Source organism: Candida pseudojiufengensis (genome assembly GCF_024610245.1).
Source record: "Candida pseudojiufengensis strain CBS 10847 chromosome Unknown scaffold1, whole genome shotgun sequence".
NCBI lineage: Eukaryota > Fungi > Ascomycota > Pichiomycetes > Serinales > Debaryomycetaceae > Lodderomyces > Lodderomyces pseudojiufengensis.
In genome coordinates, this window is record NW_026261530.1 from 966,286 (window position 1) to 982,530 (window position 16,245).

At 28.2% G+C, this 16,245-nt stretch overlaps 8 protein-coding genes across 8 annotated transcripts; 4 read left to right on the top strand and 4 right to left on the bottom strand. All coding sequences in view use genetic code 12, as the record gives it.

Moving 5' to 3' along the window:
* Positions 1 to 18: 18 nt before the first annotated feature.
* KGF55_003541 (multifunctional nuclease) lies at positions 19 to 1,176 on the bottom strand (the record flags this gene model as incomplete). The annotated part of the gene is made up of 1 exon (XM_051758346.1): positions 19 to 1,176. One exon carries the CDS (start codon positions 1,174 to 1,176, stop codon positions 19 to 21), a length of 1,158 nt encoding a protein of 385 aa, XP_051613913.1.
* A 684-nt stretch (positions 1,177 to 1,860) lies between these two features.
* On the bottom strand, positions 1,861 to 2,841 carry CDC10 (septin; the record flags this gene model as incomplete). The annotated part of the gene is made up of 1 exon (XM_051758347.1): positions 1,861 to 2,841. The coding sequence occupies one exon, from the start codon at positions 2,839 to 2,841 to the stop codon at positions 1,861 to 1,863; it is 981 nt and encodes a 326-aa protein (XP_051613914.1).
* A 1,846-nt stretch (positions 2,842 to 4,687) lies between these two features.
* On the top strand, positions 4,688 to 5,251 carry KGF55_003543 (mitochondrial 54S ribosomal protein bL32m; the record flags this gene model as incomplete). The annotated part of the gene is made up of 1 exon (XM_051758348.1): positions 4,688 to 5,251. One exon carries the CDS (start codon positions 4,688 to 4,690, stop codon positions 5,249 to 5,251), a length of 564 nt encoding a protein of 187 aa, XP_051613915.1.
* Positions 5,252 to 5,300: 49 nt separating this feature from the next.
* On the bottom strand, positions 5,301 to 6,005 carry PDX3 (pyridoxamine-phosphate oxidase; the record flags this gene model as incomplete). Its single annotated transcript, XM_051758349.1, has 1 exon — positions 5,301 to 6,005. The coding sequence occupies one exon, from the start codon at positions 6,003 to 6,005 to the stop codon at positions 5,301 to 5,303; it is 705 nt and encodes a 234-aa protein (XP_051613916.1).
* Positions 6,006 to 6,190: 185 nt separating this feature from the next.
* KGF55_003545 (uncharacterized protein) lies at positions 6,191 to 7,750 on the top strand (the record flags this gene model as incomplete). The annotated part of the gene is made up of 1 exon (XM_051758350.1): positions 6,191 to 7,750. One exon carries the CDS (start codon positions 6,191 to 6,193, stop codon positions 7,748 to 7,750), a length of 1,560 nt encoding a protein of 519 aa, XP_051613917.1.
* Positions 7,751 to 8,077: 327 nt separating this feature from the next.
* Positions 8,078 to 8,887, bottom strand: YCP4 (flavodoxin-like fold family protein; the record flags this gene model as incomplete). Its single annotated transcript, XM_051758351.1, has 1 exon — positions 8,078 to 8,887. One exon carries the CDS (start codon positions 8,885 to 8,887, stop codon positions 8,078 to 8,080), a length of 810 nt encoding a protein of 269 aa, XP_051613918.1.
* Positions 8,888 to 10,184: 1,297 nt separating this feature from the next.
* Positions 10,185 to 10,972, top strand: PST3 (flavodoxin-like fold family protein; the record flags this gene model as incomplete). Its single annotated transcript, XM_051758353.1, has 3 exons — positions 10,185 to 10,452; positions 10,565 to 10,665; positions 10,733 to 10,972. 3 exons carry the CDS (start codon positions 10,185 to 10,187, stop codon positions 10,970 to 10,972), a joined length of 609 nt encoding a protein of 202 aa, XP_051613919.1.
* A 3,414-nt stretch (positions 10,973 to 14,386) lies between these two features.
* Positions 14,387 to 15,907, top strand: KGF55_003548 (uncharacterized protein; the record flags this gene model as incomplete). Its single annotated transcript, XM_051758354.1, has 1 exon — positions 14,387 to 15,907. The coding sequence occupies one exon, from the start codon at positions 14,387 to 14,389 to the stop codon at positions 15,905 to 15,907; it is 1,521 nt and encodes a 506-aa protein (XP_051613920.1).
* Positions 15,908 to 16,245: the final 338 nt, after the last annotated feature.

Below are 16,245 nucleotides of genomic sequence, written 5' to 3' on the forward strand. Positions count from 1 at the left end.
AATTTATTTTGTCATTACTTATTTTTTCTTCTTTTTGGAAGCAGAACTTCCCTTTTTATCATTAGCTTTTCTTTTTTTATTATCTGTTTTATCATTTTTATCATCTTTGTTGGCAGGTTTAACAACTGTAAAAAAACCATCTAATCTACCTTGAACACCACCTTTTAAACCTTTTTTTAATTTTTCAGCTCCACTTCTAATTCTATCTTCACTAAATCCCTTTTGTTTTACCATATATTCAATTAATCCATCTAAATCAGGTTCTTTCCATTTTAATTCAATTTCTTTTGCGTTTGTAACTTCAGGTTTCAAAAATAATTGTCTTGCTTCATCATATGGCCAATTTTCTGGTACTTTAAATTTTGTTTTTTCAGGATTTTCATTTATAAATTTAACAATATTATCTAATGAACCATGTTCTTTTATTAATTTATAAGCTGTTACTGGTCCAACTCCTTTTATAGTTTCACAATAATCACAACCTAATAATATACATAAATCAATAAATTGTTCTTTTGTCATATCTAATCCTTCAATTGCTTCTTTATATGTAATTTGATCAATTGGCATTTTTCTTGCTTCTGCAAATGTTAAATGTCTTAATAATTGAGGAGGTTCATAACATAAAGTATCCATATCTTCAGATGCAGCAGCAAATACTTTCCCACCTCTAGCTAATTCAGCACATTGAGCTTCTGCTTCACATGGAGCATTTACAATTGGTATTCCCATTAAATTTAATAATTTTTTAGCTTCATCATTTTGATCTCTACTTACTCTAACTAATCTTTTTTCAAATTTCATAACTTCTGCAACTGTACCATCATCTTTAATTTGATCCATTTGTTTTTGAGCTTCTTCTCTTTTTAATAACCGTTTTTCCAATTCTCCTCCTTTTAAAACTGGTGGTTTACCATCAAATACATAAACAGGTTTTATATTATTTTCAACTAATCTTATTGTTCTATAAAATAATCCAGATAAATGTGATGTTGTTTCTCCTTCTTCATTAGTTAATTGTTGACCATCTGTTTGTCTAACTGCTATTAAAAATTGATATAAACACATTGATGCATCAATGGCAACTTTTCTACCGAAAAGATTTTTAAGTTGAAATTCTTTGAAAGATGCAGGAGAATGCTCTTTAATCAATTGATTTAGTCCCTTGACTCCCATTATGATTCTTAATGAATAAGTGTGGTTACAAATGGGTATAGTAAGTTATGAAGATGATGTGTAGTACTGTAAGAAATATTTTTTACTTTTGTGTAGACTTGATGTTATCGGGGATTTTATTTAGACGCGTATTGAAATTTGGTAGCGTAAAATATTGATTTCAGGGTTTTCAGGCGATTGAAGTGAGCTCGATTATTTTGAATATGAGCTTACATTGATAGGCTCAAGATTGAGGTGACTAAGTCCTAATAAGCCGTGAAAGTCTATTAGGTCCTTGTTTATGAGAAACCTTCATGTAACCGGATAGTCTGAAACGCCATTTGGTAGCTAAAGGTATTGATAATTTCGAAATATGAATCTGTTTAAGCATATTAAAGAATAAAGTCATTGTCGGTAGTTAAAAGGCAGTGGTTGTACTAGATCAACTCTATTTACCAAATACGGTGAAGAGTTTACATTCACTCATTTTTGTTTCCAGTTATAGATTGGTCGATGCATATTCAAACAAAAAAACTGCAACGGATCGAATCGCCACATATAAATTTACAATCGAATTTTTAACGTCTTTAAATATATAGATACTTTAGTAGCAATTGAGAATCGCAGAAAAATAGGTCTTGATTTGTAATAAATTTAGAGGTTGGAACTAAAATTAGGTAACTGTAAACTCAAGCTATCTATTCATCAATGTACAGCTTGTTGATTGATTTGTGATTGCCTGTTTGGATTACTAGCATTTTCTTTTAAAGCAATCAATTGTTTTGATCTAAAAGTTTCATAATGAGTTAAATTTGTAGTTTCAATTAAATCTTGTAAATGAGTTCTTGTTAAAAAATCTCTTAAAAATGTAAATTCACATTGACTAACATCTTCAATATTAATAACTCCCCATTTTGTTTGTCTACATCTTATTATTTCATTACCATTTTTACCATTAATTTCTGCTTCATTTTCTGATCCAACTACTGCAAATGGTATTAATGATTTTATATCTTCATTTAATTGTCTTTCTTCATCATATAAATCTTCTGAATCATATGGATATATATTAAAATTATATTTCATAAATTCCAGTTGTAATAATTTCTTAAATTCATCTCTTTCTTCTAATGTTAATGAATCTGATTTTGCAATAATTGGAACTACATTTGCTATTTCACTTAATTTCTTTAAAGCTTGTACATCTAATTGTTTTAATTTTTGACCATTTGGTGGAATGAAATATAAAATACAATGAACTCTAGTATCTAACAAATATTTATCTCTTTGAGCAGTTAATTCTTTTCTTAAATATTGTGAATGTTGTTCTTTTACATATTTTACTAATGGTTCCCAACATTTTTCATTATTTATTTGATCTCCAAATCCTGGTGTATCAATAACATTAATATTTAATCTTACATTATTTTCTAATAATGTATGTTGTGTAACTTTGATTTCTGTAGTTTTTTCAATTGGTTCATATGGTGATTTTCTACCATTACTTTGAGTTAATTTCGATGAAAATAATGTATTAATTAATGTTGATTTTCCTAAGCCTGATCTTCCAACTACCATTATATTAAATTGAAATCCTCTTTTTAGTAATCTATTCTCTATTTGAGTTGTGATGGTATCAAACCCGACATATTTCTTTGGTTGTGTTGATCTTTCTTCAAATGACATGATTGTTTGATTTTGTTATGTTTGTTAAAAAGTGTTGATTGTAAACGAAATCAATAAAAAAAAAGAAAAATAGTTAAGAGATCAAATTTGTTTGTGATACGCGTTAAATTGAAAATAATTGGTAATGACACGTACTATTACTTTCAAGTTTGAAATAAGTTGTTAGGTAAACCAAGAGAGAGATTCAAAGCAGCAACACGAAGAAAACATTGAACTTCAATGTTCATGAAGCAATTGAAAATTAATCCAATTCAGTACATCATGTATTTATAGGCTTTGCACATATATAAACATTTTGGATTGGCAATTTAGAGGGAATTTATGTGTATACTTTTGGTGGTTTAACAAAAATTCGATCATCATCTGACTTCATAAGATTTGTCCCTGCCTCACCATTAGCAGTGATCATTAAGAAATAGCTCTTCCTTAAACTACACATTAGTTTCAATATTAGTATTATACCGTTATCGGTATTTGACTCAGTATGATCAATATCCATTTCTTTTAAAAATTGCCAATTAATAAACGTAAATTTATTATTATGAATTTGTTACTTTCTTTTGCAACTTGATGGAGCTATACTGATATTAGACACAACACCAACTCATTGCATCTCGAAGGTTCTACCAACATCATCAGTATTCCACCGATCGATATCTCAAAATCATATGATGAATGATAAGAATTTTTATTGTGTTTAGTTATTGAGCTTACAAGTTCCTGCCCAAAGCCATTTTTCTTAATATTTTTAGCAGCCAAGTTTTCATATAAATATACGAGAACCAAAAAATTCATTCTATTTCAAATTTTCGTTTCTTCAAAAACTCATTTCTTTTGACTTACTAAAAATAATTTCATTGTTTGAACTAAATTCAAATTTTTGAATAAAAAGTGAGTAGGCATAAGTAAAAAAGAAAGGTTGAGTTAGACGAAGATGCTGATTTTATTTTAGAAACAAAGTCAAATATGGAACAACATTAGGTGAAGTTGAAGTTGAAGCAACTGGTGAAATTCAAGTTTTGGACTTTCAACTTGAACTCCACCTGATGATGATTCTATATCTAATTCTGCTTCTAATTCTAACTATGATGTTAAAATAAAAATGAGTCTTAGTCCAGTAAAACCTTTCTTCTTTTATACGATCTGCCCATTTCTGATTGTTTAAAGGTAATAAACCCTGTGTAACTAATGATTTCCATCTCAATACTATAAAGAAAACAAATTTTAAAAATGAACAATTATAACTGGAGATTTTGATGACAATGTATTTAAAGTTTGAATTCCTGACCCGAATAAATTTGAACTCAACACCTTGATGACTTATGAGGCACTTAATGCGGGTAATCCTTTAATGGTATAGTTGTCTTTGTAACACGTCTGACTTTCTTTCGTCTTTGGATTCCTCTTTAGTTTATCGTTGGTAATCTATACTAATGATATTAATGAATTAAATGCGCTGGGGAAATATGATATACAAATTTAAATTATAATAGTGAATATACTCTAAATGAACTTACACAGCTTTCAGTTTATAATAAATCCATGATGAATGATTTGATGTAAAAAAGAAAATTATGCATAAAATAAACTTGGTGGTTCATAAATTAAAACTATTCAACACATAATTAAATAGTCTAGTGGAGTAATTTTAAATAAGTGTGGTAATATAATATGAAACACTCCTCGTATTTTCAACAAATTATATTTTATTTTGGTAGCGATAAATTTACAAATGTTTTAGATGTCTGAGTCTTTCTTTTTCTGTCACGACACTCTACTTGATAAAATATAATTCACAATAATTTAAAAATTTTCAGTATGAACCAGATCAACCTAACAAACTGCAATGTCATTTGCCTTAAGGTTCGGCTCAATAACGTCTCCCCAACAATCGATATGGGGTGTTCTACCAAGAATAATACCACAAATCAAAATACGATTGGTTCCAAATGAACAAAAAGATTCAAGATTATCCGAATTACAAGAAGAATTAGAAAATTCACAAGATCCACCATTCATGATAGATAATGGAACAATATTAAAAGCTGCTCCAAAAAAGAAAATGTCATATAGAAGAAAAAGAGTAAAATTATATACTCCTGGTAATAAACAAATACAACCATTAAATAATATAGTTAGATGTTCAGCTTGTGGAGCAGTTAAAAGATCACATTTCATGTGTATGAATTGTTTTGGAGAAATAAGAACTTTTTTGAAAAAATTAAAAAGACAAGATGGTTTAATTAAAGATATTGAAAATCCTCAAAGTAATCTAGATCCAATTGATGAAAGAATTATATATCCTGGAAAACATGAAAAGGAAAATGAAAGAGAATTAAGGAAGAAAGAATGGATACCTAAAAGAGAACCTGCTTTACTATATGAAAGAGGTCATTTAAAGAAGAATTAGAAAATGCATGTATATAAATTTATCAATATCTATAAAATATTCTATTTTTTTATGGAGCTAATCTAAAAATTTCCCAATCTTTTTCTAAATCATCTCTTCTAAAGCTAATTCTATCATGTAATCTACTTAATCCACCTTGCCAAAATTCTACTTCTAATGGCTCTATTCTCATACCTCCCCAATGTTCAGGACATGGGATTTCGTCATCTTTCAAATCCTTAAATTTTGCTTCATATTCCTCATTTAATTTATTTAAATCTTCTCTTGAACTAATTTTTGTACTTTGAGGACTTGCCCAAGCACCTATTTTAGAACCTCTTGGTCTTGTTTTATAATATCTTTCACTAGTTTCTCTCGTTACTCTTTCCATTATACCTTCAACTCTAACTTGTCTTTGAAGATGTGGCCAAAAGAAAGTCAAAGCGGCATATTTATTTGAATTAAAATCTTTTGATTTTTTACTTGTTTCCCAATTTGAATAAACTAAAAATCCATATTTATCTAATTCTTTTAATAAAACAATCCTACTAGAAACTCTACCACTTGGTAAATTTGCAGTTGAAAAATTTGTTGCTTCTACTATAATATCAGAATCTTTTGGTAATTTATCTTGAGCTTCTTTAAACCATTTATGAAATTGATCAAATGGATTTGATAAAAGATCAGATTCTGATAAATGACTTTTGGTATATTGATAAGTTTCAGGTGCAAATATTATTGGTTTTTGAGTCTCCGTCTCTGGTTGTGTTGTCATTAGTCTAATGATTCGGTTTGTTCTGATGAGTCTGGTTTTTGGTAGTTGTTTGATAAGCATTAGTTGCTTGAAAAAAATAATAAATAAATTGTGGAGTGATAATGCAAGTCACAAAAGCTGATAGAAAAAGTTTTGAAAATTTATTTTTTTTTTCACTTCATCAAAGTTTCTTTTTTGCAACTTATATGGAACCACCAGCTAAAAAGCAAAGATTATGCAGAACAGTCTCAACGTTAGCTATAGCTAACAAACTTCATCCGTTGAATGTAAAACCTAGTGGAAATCAACTTTTAGCTGATGATGTTGATCTACAAGAACAAAGAAAAAAATTATTAGGATTATTTTCCATACTACCTAATGAATTGATTTTAAAAATTATTTCATATATGGATGATATACAAAGTTTGATAAATTTATCACAAACCTCGAGAATTTTTTACGCTTTGTTATATGACGAAGAAAAATGGAAACAAATTTATATTAATCAGCTGGAGAAATTTGATAATTTATCATGGTTAGGTTCATGGAAACAAACAGTAACAAGAATAAAAGAATTAGCAAACCCAAAACTTCCAAATAATTTACTTTGCTGTGATGAGATTTATAGACCTTACCAATGTTCACAGATTGATTATGCAAATATTTTCAAGAACGTTATCGCAGAAGAAGAAATTAGTCAAAAAAATCCATCTCCCGAAGTTTTAAATGGTAGAATACCTAGATTTGATGAACAAACATTTGATATAGAAGAATTCGAAAATTTTGTTGACTCGCCATTTATATTGACTAATAAAGACCCAGAAAGATGGCCCAAATGGACATTTGAATCACTACTTACAAGGTTTCCTAATGTCAAATTTCGACAAGAATCTTGTCTCTGGGATCTATCAAAGTATTCTCAGTATCTCAAGTCCAACCAAGATGAGTGTCCTTTGTATCTATTTGATTGTAATAGTGAGGCGATGAAGACACTACGAAAAGAATATAATCCACCTTCTATCTTCAATGATGACATTTTTAAATTATTTCAAAATTACCGACCTGATCATGCTTGGTTAATTATGGGGTCCAAAAGATCAGGTTCTACTTTCCATAAAGATCCAAATTCAACATCTGCATGGAATGTTTCAATTCAAGGTAGAAAATTATGGATTATGTTACCACCGAATATAACTCCACCAGGTGTATCAACAGATGAAGAAGAAAGTGAAGTAACATCACCGATAAGTATAGCTGAATGGGTAATATCTGGATTTTATAATGATTCTACAAAATTAAAAGATATTAAAATTGGTATAACTTTTCCAGGAGAATGTATGTTTGTACCACTGGGTTGGTGGCATAGTGTTATAAATATTGATGATTCAATAGCAATAACTCAAAATTTTGTACCATCAATGAAATTATTTCAAGTTTTAAATTTTTTAAAAAATAAACCTGGTCAAATATCAGGTTTTAAATTAGGTGATGTACAAAATTTAATAAAACAATTAGGACTAAATATTGATTTAAATTATAATGTTGATTTAAATGAAGATTGTGGAGAATTAACTTTAAATTTACCTATATTTGAGATTCTACTGAAATTATTAATTGATAATGGTCAAAAAAGTTTATTGGAAGATGCTTTATTAAAAGTTGAAAAATTGGAAGCAAAACAATATTGTAATGATACAGGAAAGAGTAAAAAATGGGAGAACTTAACTGAAAATACAGGATTTTCTTTTGGATTCGAAATTGATTGACAATTTGTTAGCTTTATTACATATATATGGTTTATAGATTTTGAAAATAATGTACAATTATTTTACGTAGGTTTCAGTTTCATTTTTCATCTACGTAAGTAAAAGAGTCAAGACTTTGAGTTTCTAAATTTGACAAACACGGTTATATCACACGGCTCTATCATCACTCGGTTTTATCATCACACGGTTTTGTCATCACACAGTCTTGTCATCACACGGTTTTATCAACATACTACTTACAAATCATTTTCGACTAACACATGAATTAAGAATTATTTATTGTTTTGGAATCTATAAAGTATAACTTTTAATTATTTTAAATCTAATCTACATTATAATACATTTTGAACAGAAACTTTTATCGGTAGTTTCTGGAGCTTTTGAAGTTTGTGCAGCTCTTTGTGGTTGAGAAGTTGATTTTTCATGTGAAGTAGCATTTGTATTAGCTTGAGCTGGTTTAGTTGTAGTTGCAGCAGCACCAGTTGAAGTTGCACCAGTGGATTTTTCACCAGTTTTATTAATTGATCTTTTTTCTGATGTATAAAATTTACTAGCAGTTCTAGCAAAAGCTTCACCTTGTTTAAAAGCAATTGTTAATTCCAATTGAGTTGGTTGACGACTTCCATCTCCTGCAGCAAAAGTACCTGCACCATATGGTGAACCACCATGTACTTGTTCCACATTAGCTTGTTCCGCGAATGCATTAGTATATCCTAAAGGTACAAACGGCATACCATGATGAGCTAATATTGATAAGAAATTACGAAGAGTAATTTCTTGAGATCCTTGAGTTGCACTTGATGTAAATAAACCAGCTGGTTTACCAACTAATTGACCATTTTGCCAGATTGATCCAGTTCCACCAATAAATTCTAAAACTTGAGCTGGTGCATTACCAAATCTTGTTGGGAAACCAAATATAAATGCATCATATTCAATCAAAACATCTAATGTTGCAATAGGGAAATTTGGTTTTGATGGTGCATGCATTTTTTCTAATACATCATTAGGTAAAGTTTCAGCAATTTGATAAATATCAGCTTTGAACCCAGCCGCTTCAATTCCTTTTTGAATTTCTTTTGAAAGAGTCACTATATGACCATAAGTTGAGTATTCAATAATTGCAATCTTCACCATTGTTTTTTAACTTTCTTGTTAATGTAAATCTATTGAAAATTATTATTCAATCGTGTTGGTAATATCAATCAATTATAAAGATTTATTTGAATTTTGAAAAAAATTTATTTAAACATAAAATGAATGGAAATTGTATGAAATTGTATGAATAAAGAATTGAAGAATTAAAGAACTAAAAAATTAAAAATAATAATATCTTATTAATTACACAAAAGTTTCGTAATTCTATGATGTTATCTTTATTATTTTACTAATTTTACTAAATTTTATTAGTAAAAAATGAGTTAAGAGCCTTGCTCTTTATTCCAGAATAATTAATCACCTCCCTAATAAGAATTTCTCGAAAATATCTGGTGATTCATTTGTTTTATTGGTCTTTGTTATTACAATTCGTATTGACGTAGATATCAATTCATTATTTTGAGGTTCAATTTAAGCTGGTTAATATGCCATATGTCAATTTTTCTACAAATTTGTTTCAGTATTTTCGTTTTTTTTTATTTGTTGAATTACCTCTTAAGTGGAAACTCAATATAAAATAGATTTTAAATTTTTAATTTCATGTCAATTCTTGCGATTATTTGGAAGTTTTAGGATGTTACATAAAATACATGAATTCTAATGGGAGTGAATGTTGATCGGTTATTGATCAGGTGCCTTCAGTGTTGACCTCGAGCTTCGCTTCTTATTCTTAGTCCTTGTTTAAGAGTTTCTCTCTTGAAAAGAAAAATAAAATATAAAAAATAAAAAATTAATAATTAATTACAAATTTCAAAAATTTGTAATTAAATTAGTAAGTAAGTTTCATTATTTAAAACGACTTAAACAAAGATATTAATACACAGTTTTTATGTTATAACATCGTTATTCCGTCATGGTCCATATGGTTTGTTTCCACAGCATTATAATACACAATTTTCTCCTCTTAATTTGATAATGGTATCAAAAATTCACACTCCGAATTTGTAATTTCATTAGTAAAAATAAATATTTACAGTATGTAAATTAACTAAATATATGCTTGCTTAATTTTAAAAAGCTGTGGTACTTAAATAACTTCAATTATACTACTAAACCGTCTCACCGTCTTTGTGTAATTGTTTTATTGTCGACACAACTTTAACCCTTATTTGTTTAATAATAAATTATTAATTTTTACATGTTTGGAATAAAATTACCAGATTTCATATATATATACCACGATTTATCTTTTACTCACTCTCAATTGAAATTTTCTATTATATCAATTTGCTTTATCAATTCAATTATATTTAAATCAACAATCAAATAAAACAAAATGGCTATTAAAGTTGCAATTATTATTTACACATTATATCACCACATTGCTCAATTAGCAGAAGAAGAAAAAAAAGGTGTTGAAGCTGCTGGTGGTCAAGCTGTCATTTATCAAGTTCCAGAAACTTTAAGTGATGAAGTCTTAACCAAATTACATGCTCCACCAAAACCAAATTATCCAATTGCAACTAATGAAGTTTTAGAAGAATATGATGCTTTCATCTTTGGTATTCCAACTAGATTTGGTAATTTCCCAGCTCAATTTAAAGGTATGTTTGCTAACTTAACTTTCTAACTTTGAAAGTCTTGGTGTTTTAGTCACGATTCGTGAAAAGCTACCAATTTTAGATTACTCAAAAAAGTACTAACTCAAACTTTTAGCTTTTTGGGATGCAACAGGAGGCCTTTGGAGTCAAGGAAAGCTTAGCGGTAAGATCGCTGCGGTATTTACGTCCACAGGTACTTTGGGAGGTGGTCAGGAAGTAAGTTGGCATCAAAAATAGACCTTTTTTTCGATATTTTAACCAATACTAACATTTATAACTTTAGACCACAATTGTTAACTCATTATCCGTTTTAATTCATCATGGTATTATTTTCGTTCCATTAGGTTATGCTCATGCCTTTGCTTTACAAGCTAATTTAAGTGAAGTCCACGGTGGATCACCATATGGTGCAGGAACTTTCGCTGGTGGAGATGGTTCACGTCAACCAAGTAAATTAGAAAAAGAAATCGCTGAAATTCAAGGTAAATCATTTTATCAAACCGCTGCTAAATATTTATCATGAAAACTGACTAAGAGCTCTTCATACTTATAGTATATAACAAATAGAGATCAGTACTACATTAAATCTAAAATTACATATCTGAATCGATTCTCTAACTTTCATTTGTATTATTGTATCTTCAATACGAATGGTAAAACTTAATTCTCCAATTCAATGGAGTATTGGGATAGTTCTGGTATTTTATCTAAGTTCATAGTTTCTGTCTCATAATACTAAGTTTTGAACTTGATCCACCTATTGGTTTTGGTTCATTCATAAATTTTGCCATACTATTCTACGTATGTTTTGATCAATCTTTTCCTAATTCAATTGAAGAATAAGTGGACTTCTAGATAAAGTTCATCCCTTATATAGATACCTCATGAATTTTAAATCAATTGAGGAATTAGGACTTATTAATATACATGACCCTATTAAAGTTTACTTTGTTTAACTTACTTGGCATCAATAGAATAGTTGTAAACAAAAGTTGATTTATCTTTTTTTAAAATCAACGTTTGATGTATGAAGCTAGAAACTTGATTCATTATAATGATAATTTGCAGCCAAGTGCAAGAATTTTGCAGATTATTTAAATTTGTACTTTTCTTGTTCAAGTACACGAATTTTATGAAACGCCACGAAACCATAAATCAAATGTGTACACATTTAATACGTGTTTTTTTCCTCTATTATATATCACATTTATATCTAATACCTACAAATGCAATAACAACATATTCTTTGTTCAATTTAATATCAGTATCAAATCATTAATACACTCAATAACAGTCTCAGCTTATGTATTCCTGTTAAAACTATATGGGGAATGTCCCTTAGCGGTAGCCTACATGAGGGCAAAACAAACTTTTAATACGATCAAACACGACAAGAAGAAGGCTAATGTTGCAATACTTTATCAGAAACTCATAGTGGATAAGTGTTCAATAATTTACAAGTCAGACATGTTGTAGTTGTTTATATAATTCTTAACATGACACACATTATTTTAAGTCAAGAATTGTTCCAACATCATAATCAATGGTAGAGGATGAAAAATGATCTTTGCTTAAATTAATCAAATGTGTAAGGTTTTGCTAGAAGTTTGATTTCAAAAATCAATACTTTACCAGCTAAAATTTGATATAACTTGTTGACAACCAAAAATTCATTTATTTTTGATATTCCTTCTTGACTATTGAGATCAAATTTATTATTTGCATGGAACTTAGGGCCTGCTTAGGTCTTATAAAAGAAGAAAGATTGGAGTGGTACTAATATTGAAGAAGAAGAAGGTGATGACGAACCATCCAATATGACGATTCTTTCGAAGATAAGAAAGAAGCAGAGGCACTAGAAACATTAGACGCTTAAGAAAGAAAAAGCAGGAGAAACAGATTTAAAGGAAGAATCAGAAGTAATAGAATAATCAGCAGCAGTTGAAGAAGAAGATTATCCAAAAATTTTAGACGTTTATTTTTTCTCCAATTAGGTACAAGATTAAATGAGTAGATTTCATGAAATTATTAAAGCAACTAATATTTTACTTTACAATCAAAAACAATTTGGGAGTATTTTCTTAAGTAAGTTTTATGGAAGGAATTACAAATTTCATCTAATAGCGACTCGATTGAATAGGAAAAGATCTTCCAATCATTGCATTAGGTAGACTGGTTCAATGAACTGTTAAATATGGAAAGATAGGTTCAATAAAAGGTTTTAATGCTGCTGATGGAAAAGGTTAAAGCATCAGCAAATATCGTTCGACATCCCATCACCAAGGTTGTAGCCTTTTATTGACTCTGCTTTTTCATATTTGTTCGTTAAACCAATCTAGTTTATACGATGATTTGCAGGATTTAACATTCAAGACTTAAAGATGCTTAGTTTTGTTTATTCTTGGGCATGCTGTATCAGTCGAACTATTTGGAAAATGGAATTTGATTTGAAATACAAAGTTTTCCTTTTTTAATAGAGTTGAACAAACATCTTCAAACTTTCTACCAATCCGTAATTTAAAAAGCATCTTCTTTGTTAAGTTAATTGGAAGTTAGTTGAAACAATTTTTCAAAGATTTATCAAGATATTAACGAATGAAAAGAAGTGCCCTATTAAATTGTATTTAATCCAAAGTTCAATTCTCATATACTGGGCTTTGGTTTTAATGCATGAAATGTAGTGTTAGTATTTAATCTCAAAATAATTCCTCAACGTTATAATCTTGTACATACAAAAAAAGTCAAATTCAATCTATCTCATAAATGAGTAAGACTTTAAATGTGAAACTAACCATTAAAAACAACTTATTAAACATATTCCAATTTTAACTTATTCTTGAAAAATAATTATGAATTTCAAACACATAAATCAATTCAATCCTTAAGAAAAAATCACCTCATTAAGACATACCTATTGCCAAATAATAAACAAAACAGTATTGGAAGCTATCCATAAGGGAGCCCTTTAAATCGGTAAATATTTTAACTTAACGAATATTGATAAATGCTAACCATACCTTTGAATAAATCATAAATATTTCTTTTCGAAAAACAAAGTTGTTTCAAATTATCTTTCCAATTAATGATTCCAGTAATCTACAAGTTGATCATCAAATTTAAATCCAAGCCTTCAAACAGGTATTTTCAAAATCAAAGTTTTTGACATATTTGATTTAAATTTTTTTTTTTGGTAAAATGGAAATTTAAAAATCAATAAATCATAAAACCATCATATATATTTATAAATATTTATTTGATCATGTATTACTGAAATAAAAAGTTTAATTCATATAAATTAAAAAAATGAATCAATGATGAAAAATTCAAATAAAATCCGTGAATTTGAAAGTAAATTGAAAGTAAAATATGAGATAAAAATCTCCTTTTGTAAACTTTAACAATTTCCATCTAAGATTTTAAACAATTTTTCAAACAGTTTCATTAGTTTACTGTTTATGAATCCATCAACTTATATGAACTTTTGAATAAACCTTTTTTAAATAATTTTTTGTAATACACTACACCTTTGTAGGATGTGTGCGGTACGGATGTAATCACTGCCTCTCAACCTTTGATTTTTTAAAATGTTGTTTAAAAATAGATAAAATTTGAGTCAATATGGAATTGAAAAAAATTGGTAAAAACTAAATAAAATTGTAATAGTTTTTATGAAATTCAAAAAATAATTTGTTGGAAATTATATTTAAAAAGTATTGGTTTCCGTGGGATCTCTATTTCACTAGGTCTCAATTCCTCAAATATGAGCATATCCTAACTTGAGGATACCGATTGAATCAATGACAAAGAATCCGTATTAATGAAAGAAGTCGTTGAAAAAAAAAAAAAAATTTGTTGAAGATGTTGAAGATTAATTAAATTAAAATTTCTACACGCGATTTTCCTTTTTTGGTTTTATTTTGATTATGACAACCAAGATATGAGACAACAGGTTCATCAAAATAGGAGAAGTAAAACTCTACCCGAAAGTCGACTACCGAAACTGAATAAATTAACGGTAGAGTTACCAGATGCTCATAGACCAAAAACCTTTCCAATTGAAGATATAACTCATGTTTCTGACAGTGAAGAAGAAATAACAATTTACAACCATTTACCACAACTACAACAACATCAACAAACACAAACATCAGATTGTCATAATTATAATCAACAAGAAAGTATAAGTCAACTAAGTAATGGAAACTTTCATTGTGTGGATTTTGCAACAGCTGAAAATGATTTGATATCAACTCAATTACAACAACAAACTCAAGAAATTTATGATAGTCATCCAAAAATACCAGAAGATATAATTATAATTGATGATGAATCAACAAAAGATGAGAGTTTAGAAATTGTTATGGATCAACCAATAAAATCAAGATCAAGTACTTATTCATCTGCAAATCAATTAATTCAAGATAGTAGTTTAAAAACAGAAAGTTTAGATAAAACTGATATTTTAAAAAATGTTATTATACCTGATTTAAAACAATTTAAAGAATCTGAAATAATTGATTGTTCATCACCTTTGTTCAAAGAAGAAAATGTAAAACAGGTGACTTTGAAAGAAGAAAAAGTAAGACCAGTGCAGAATATGAAACATGAATTTGATGAATTGATTCAAAGAAAAATTCAAAAAATTCTGGCTGTAGATCAAAAGATAAGTCTAAAAAGAAAAATAAGTTATGATTATGATGAACAATATGGAAATGTTAAAACTGAACCGGAATTAATTGGTGATTTACCTATTTTGAATTTTAAATCTGATCCACAAGAAACATATAAGGGTAGTCTTGATATAAATCAATATGAAAAATCATTTTCACTGATTGAAGAAAATTTAATTACAAGTTTGGAATCTAATAAAGATTTACCGACACCAACAACAATAGAAATTAGTTCAAAAATTAGAGTTGAACAAGAATCTCCCACCAAAGACAAAGAATTAAAAAATAATCAAAATAAATTTATTATAAAACTTAATTATCAATCTGATACAATTAGTTCAAATGATTCTGAATTTTATAATTCTAAAAATCCATCAATTGCATCTCAATCAACTACAATTTCAAATAATGATGATATTGAATTTGAAAAAAATCAAAAACAAAAATTGGTCAAAGAAGCGGGAACAGCTACACCAACTAATCAATCTTCAATAAAAACTAATCAAAATAAACCTTCAGCTTCAACAAATGATAAAATAACTAAAGAAAAGGAAACTAATGCTCAACCCAATCAAATTAAATCCAACCAAAATGAAAGTTCATCCATAATTAATTCAAATAATAAAGAAAATAAAAATTTACAAAAAAATTCATTAAAAAGAATAAGAGTTAAATCAAAACCATTATCTGAAATTGTAAATAATACAAGTAATAATTTTAAAAAATCAAGAATTGGATTATCTAAAAAATCAAAAATTGATCATTTACATGATAATATTAAAAGATGAATGAACAAAATTTCAATGAAATATGAATGCTAATGGTATAATGAATAACTATTAAAACATCGACTAATGGCAACTGATTAACGGCTATTCTAATTAACGGCAAATATGATTAACGGTTAATGACTAACGACAAACTAATGACTAATGATTCATGGCTAATGAAAACTAATGATTAATGACTATAGAAACTAATTAATGAATTGCATATACTTATTTATAAGATCTTATTCGTATCTAATTACTAAAATTGGATACACGTTATAGACCTCTCTCTCTGATTTTGTGTTCATCATCACTAAAAATCATAGACCGCGCAACAAATTTCAAAAACTTTTCAA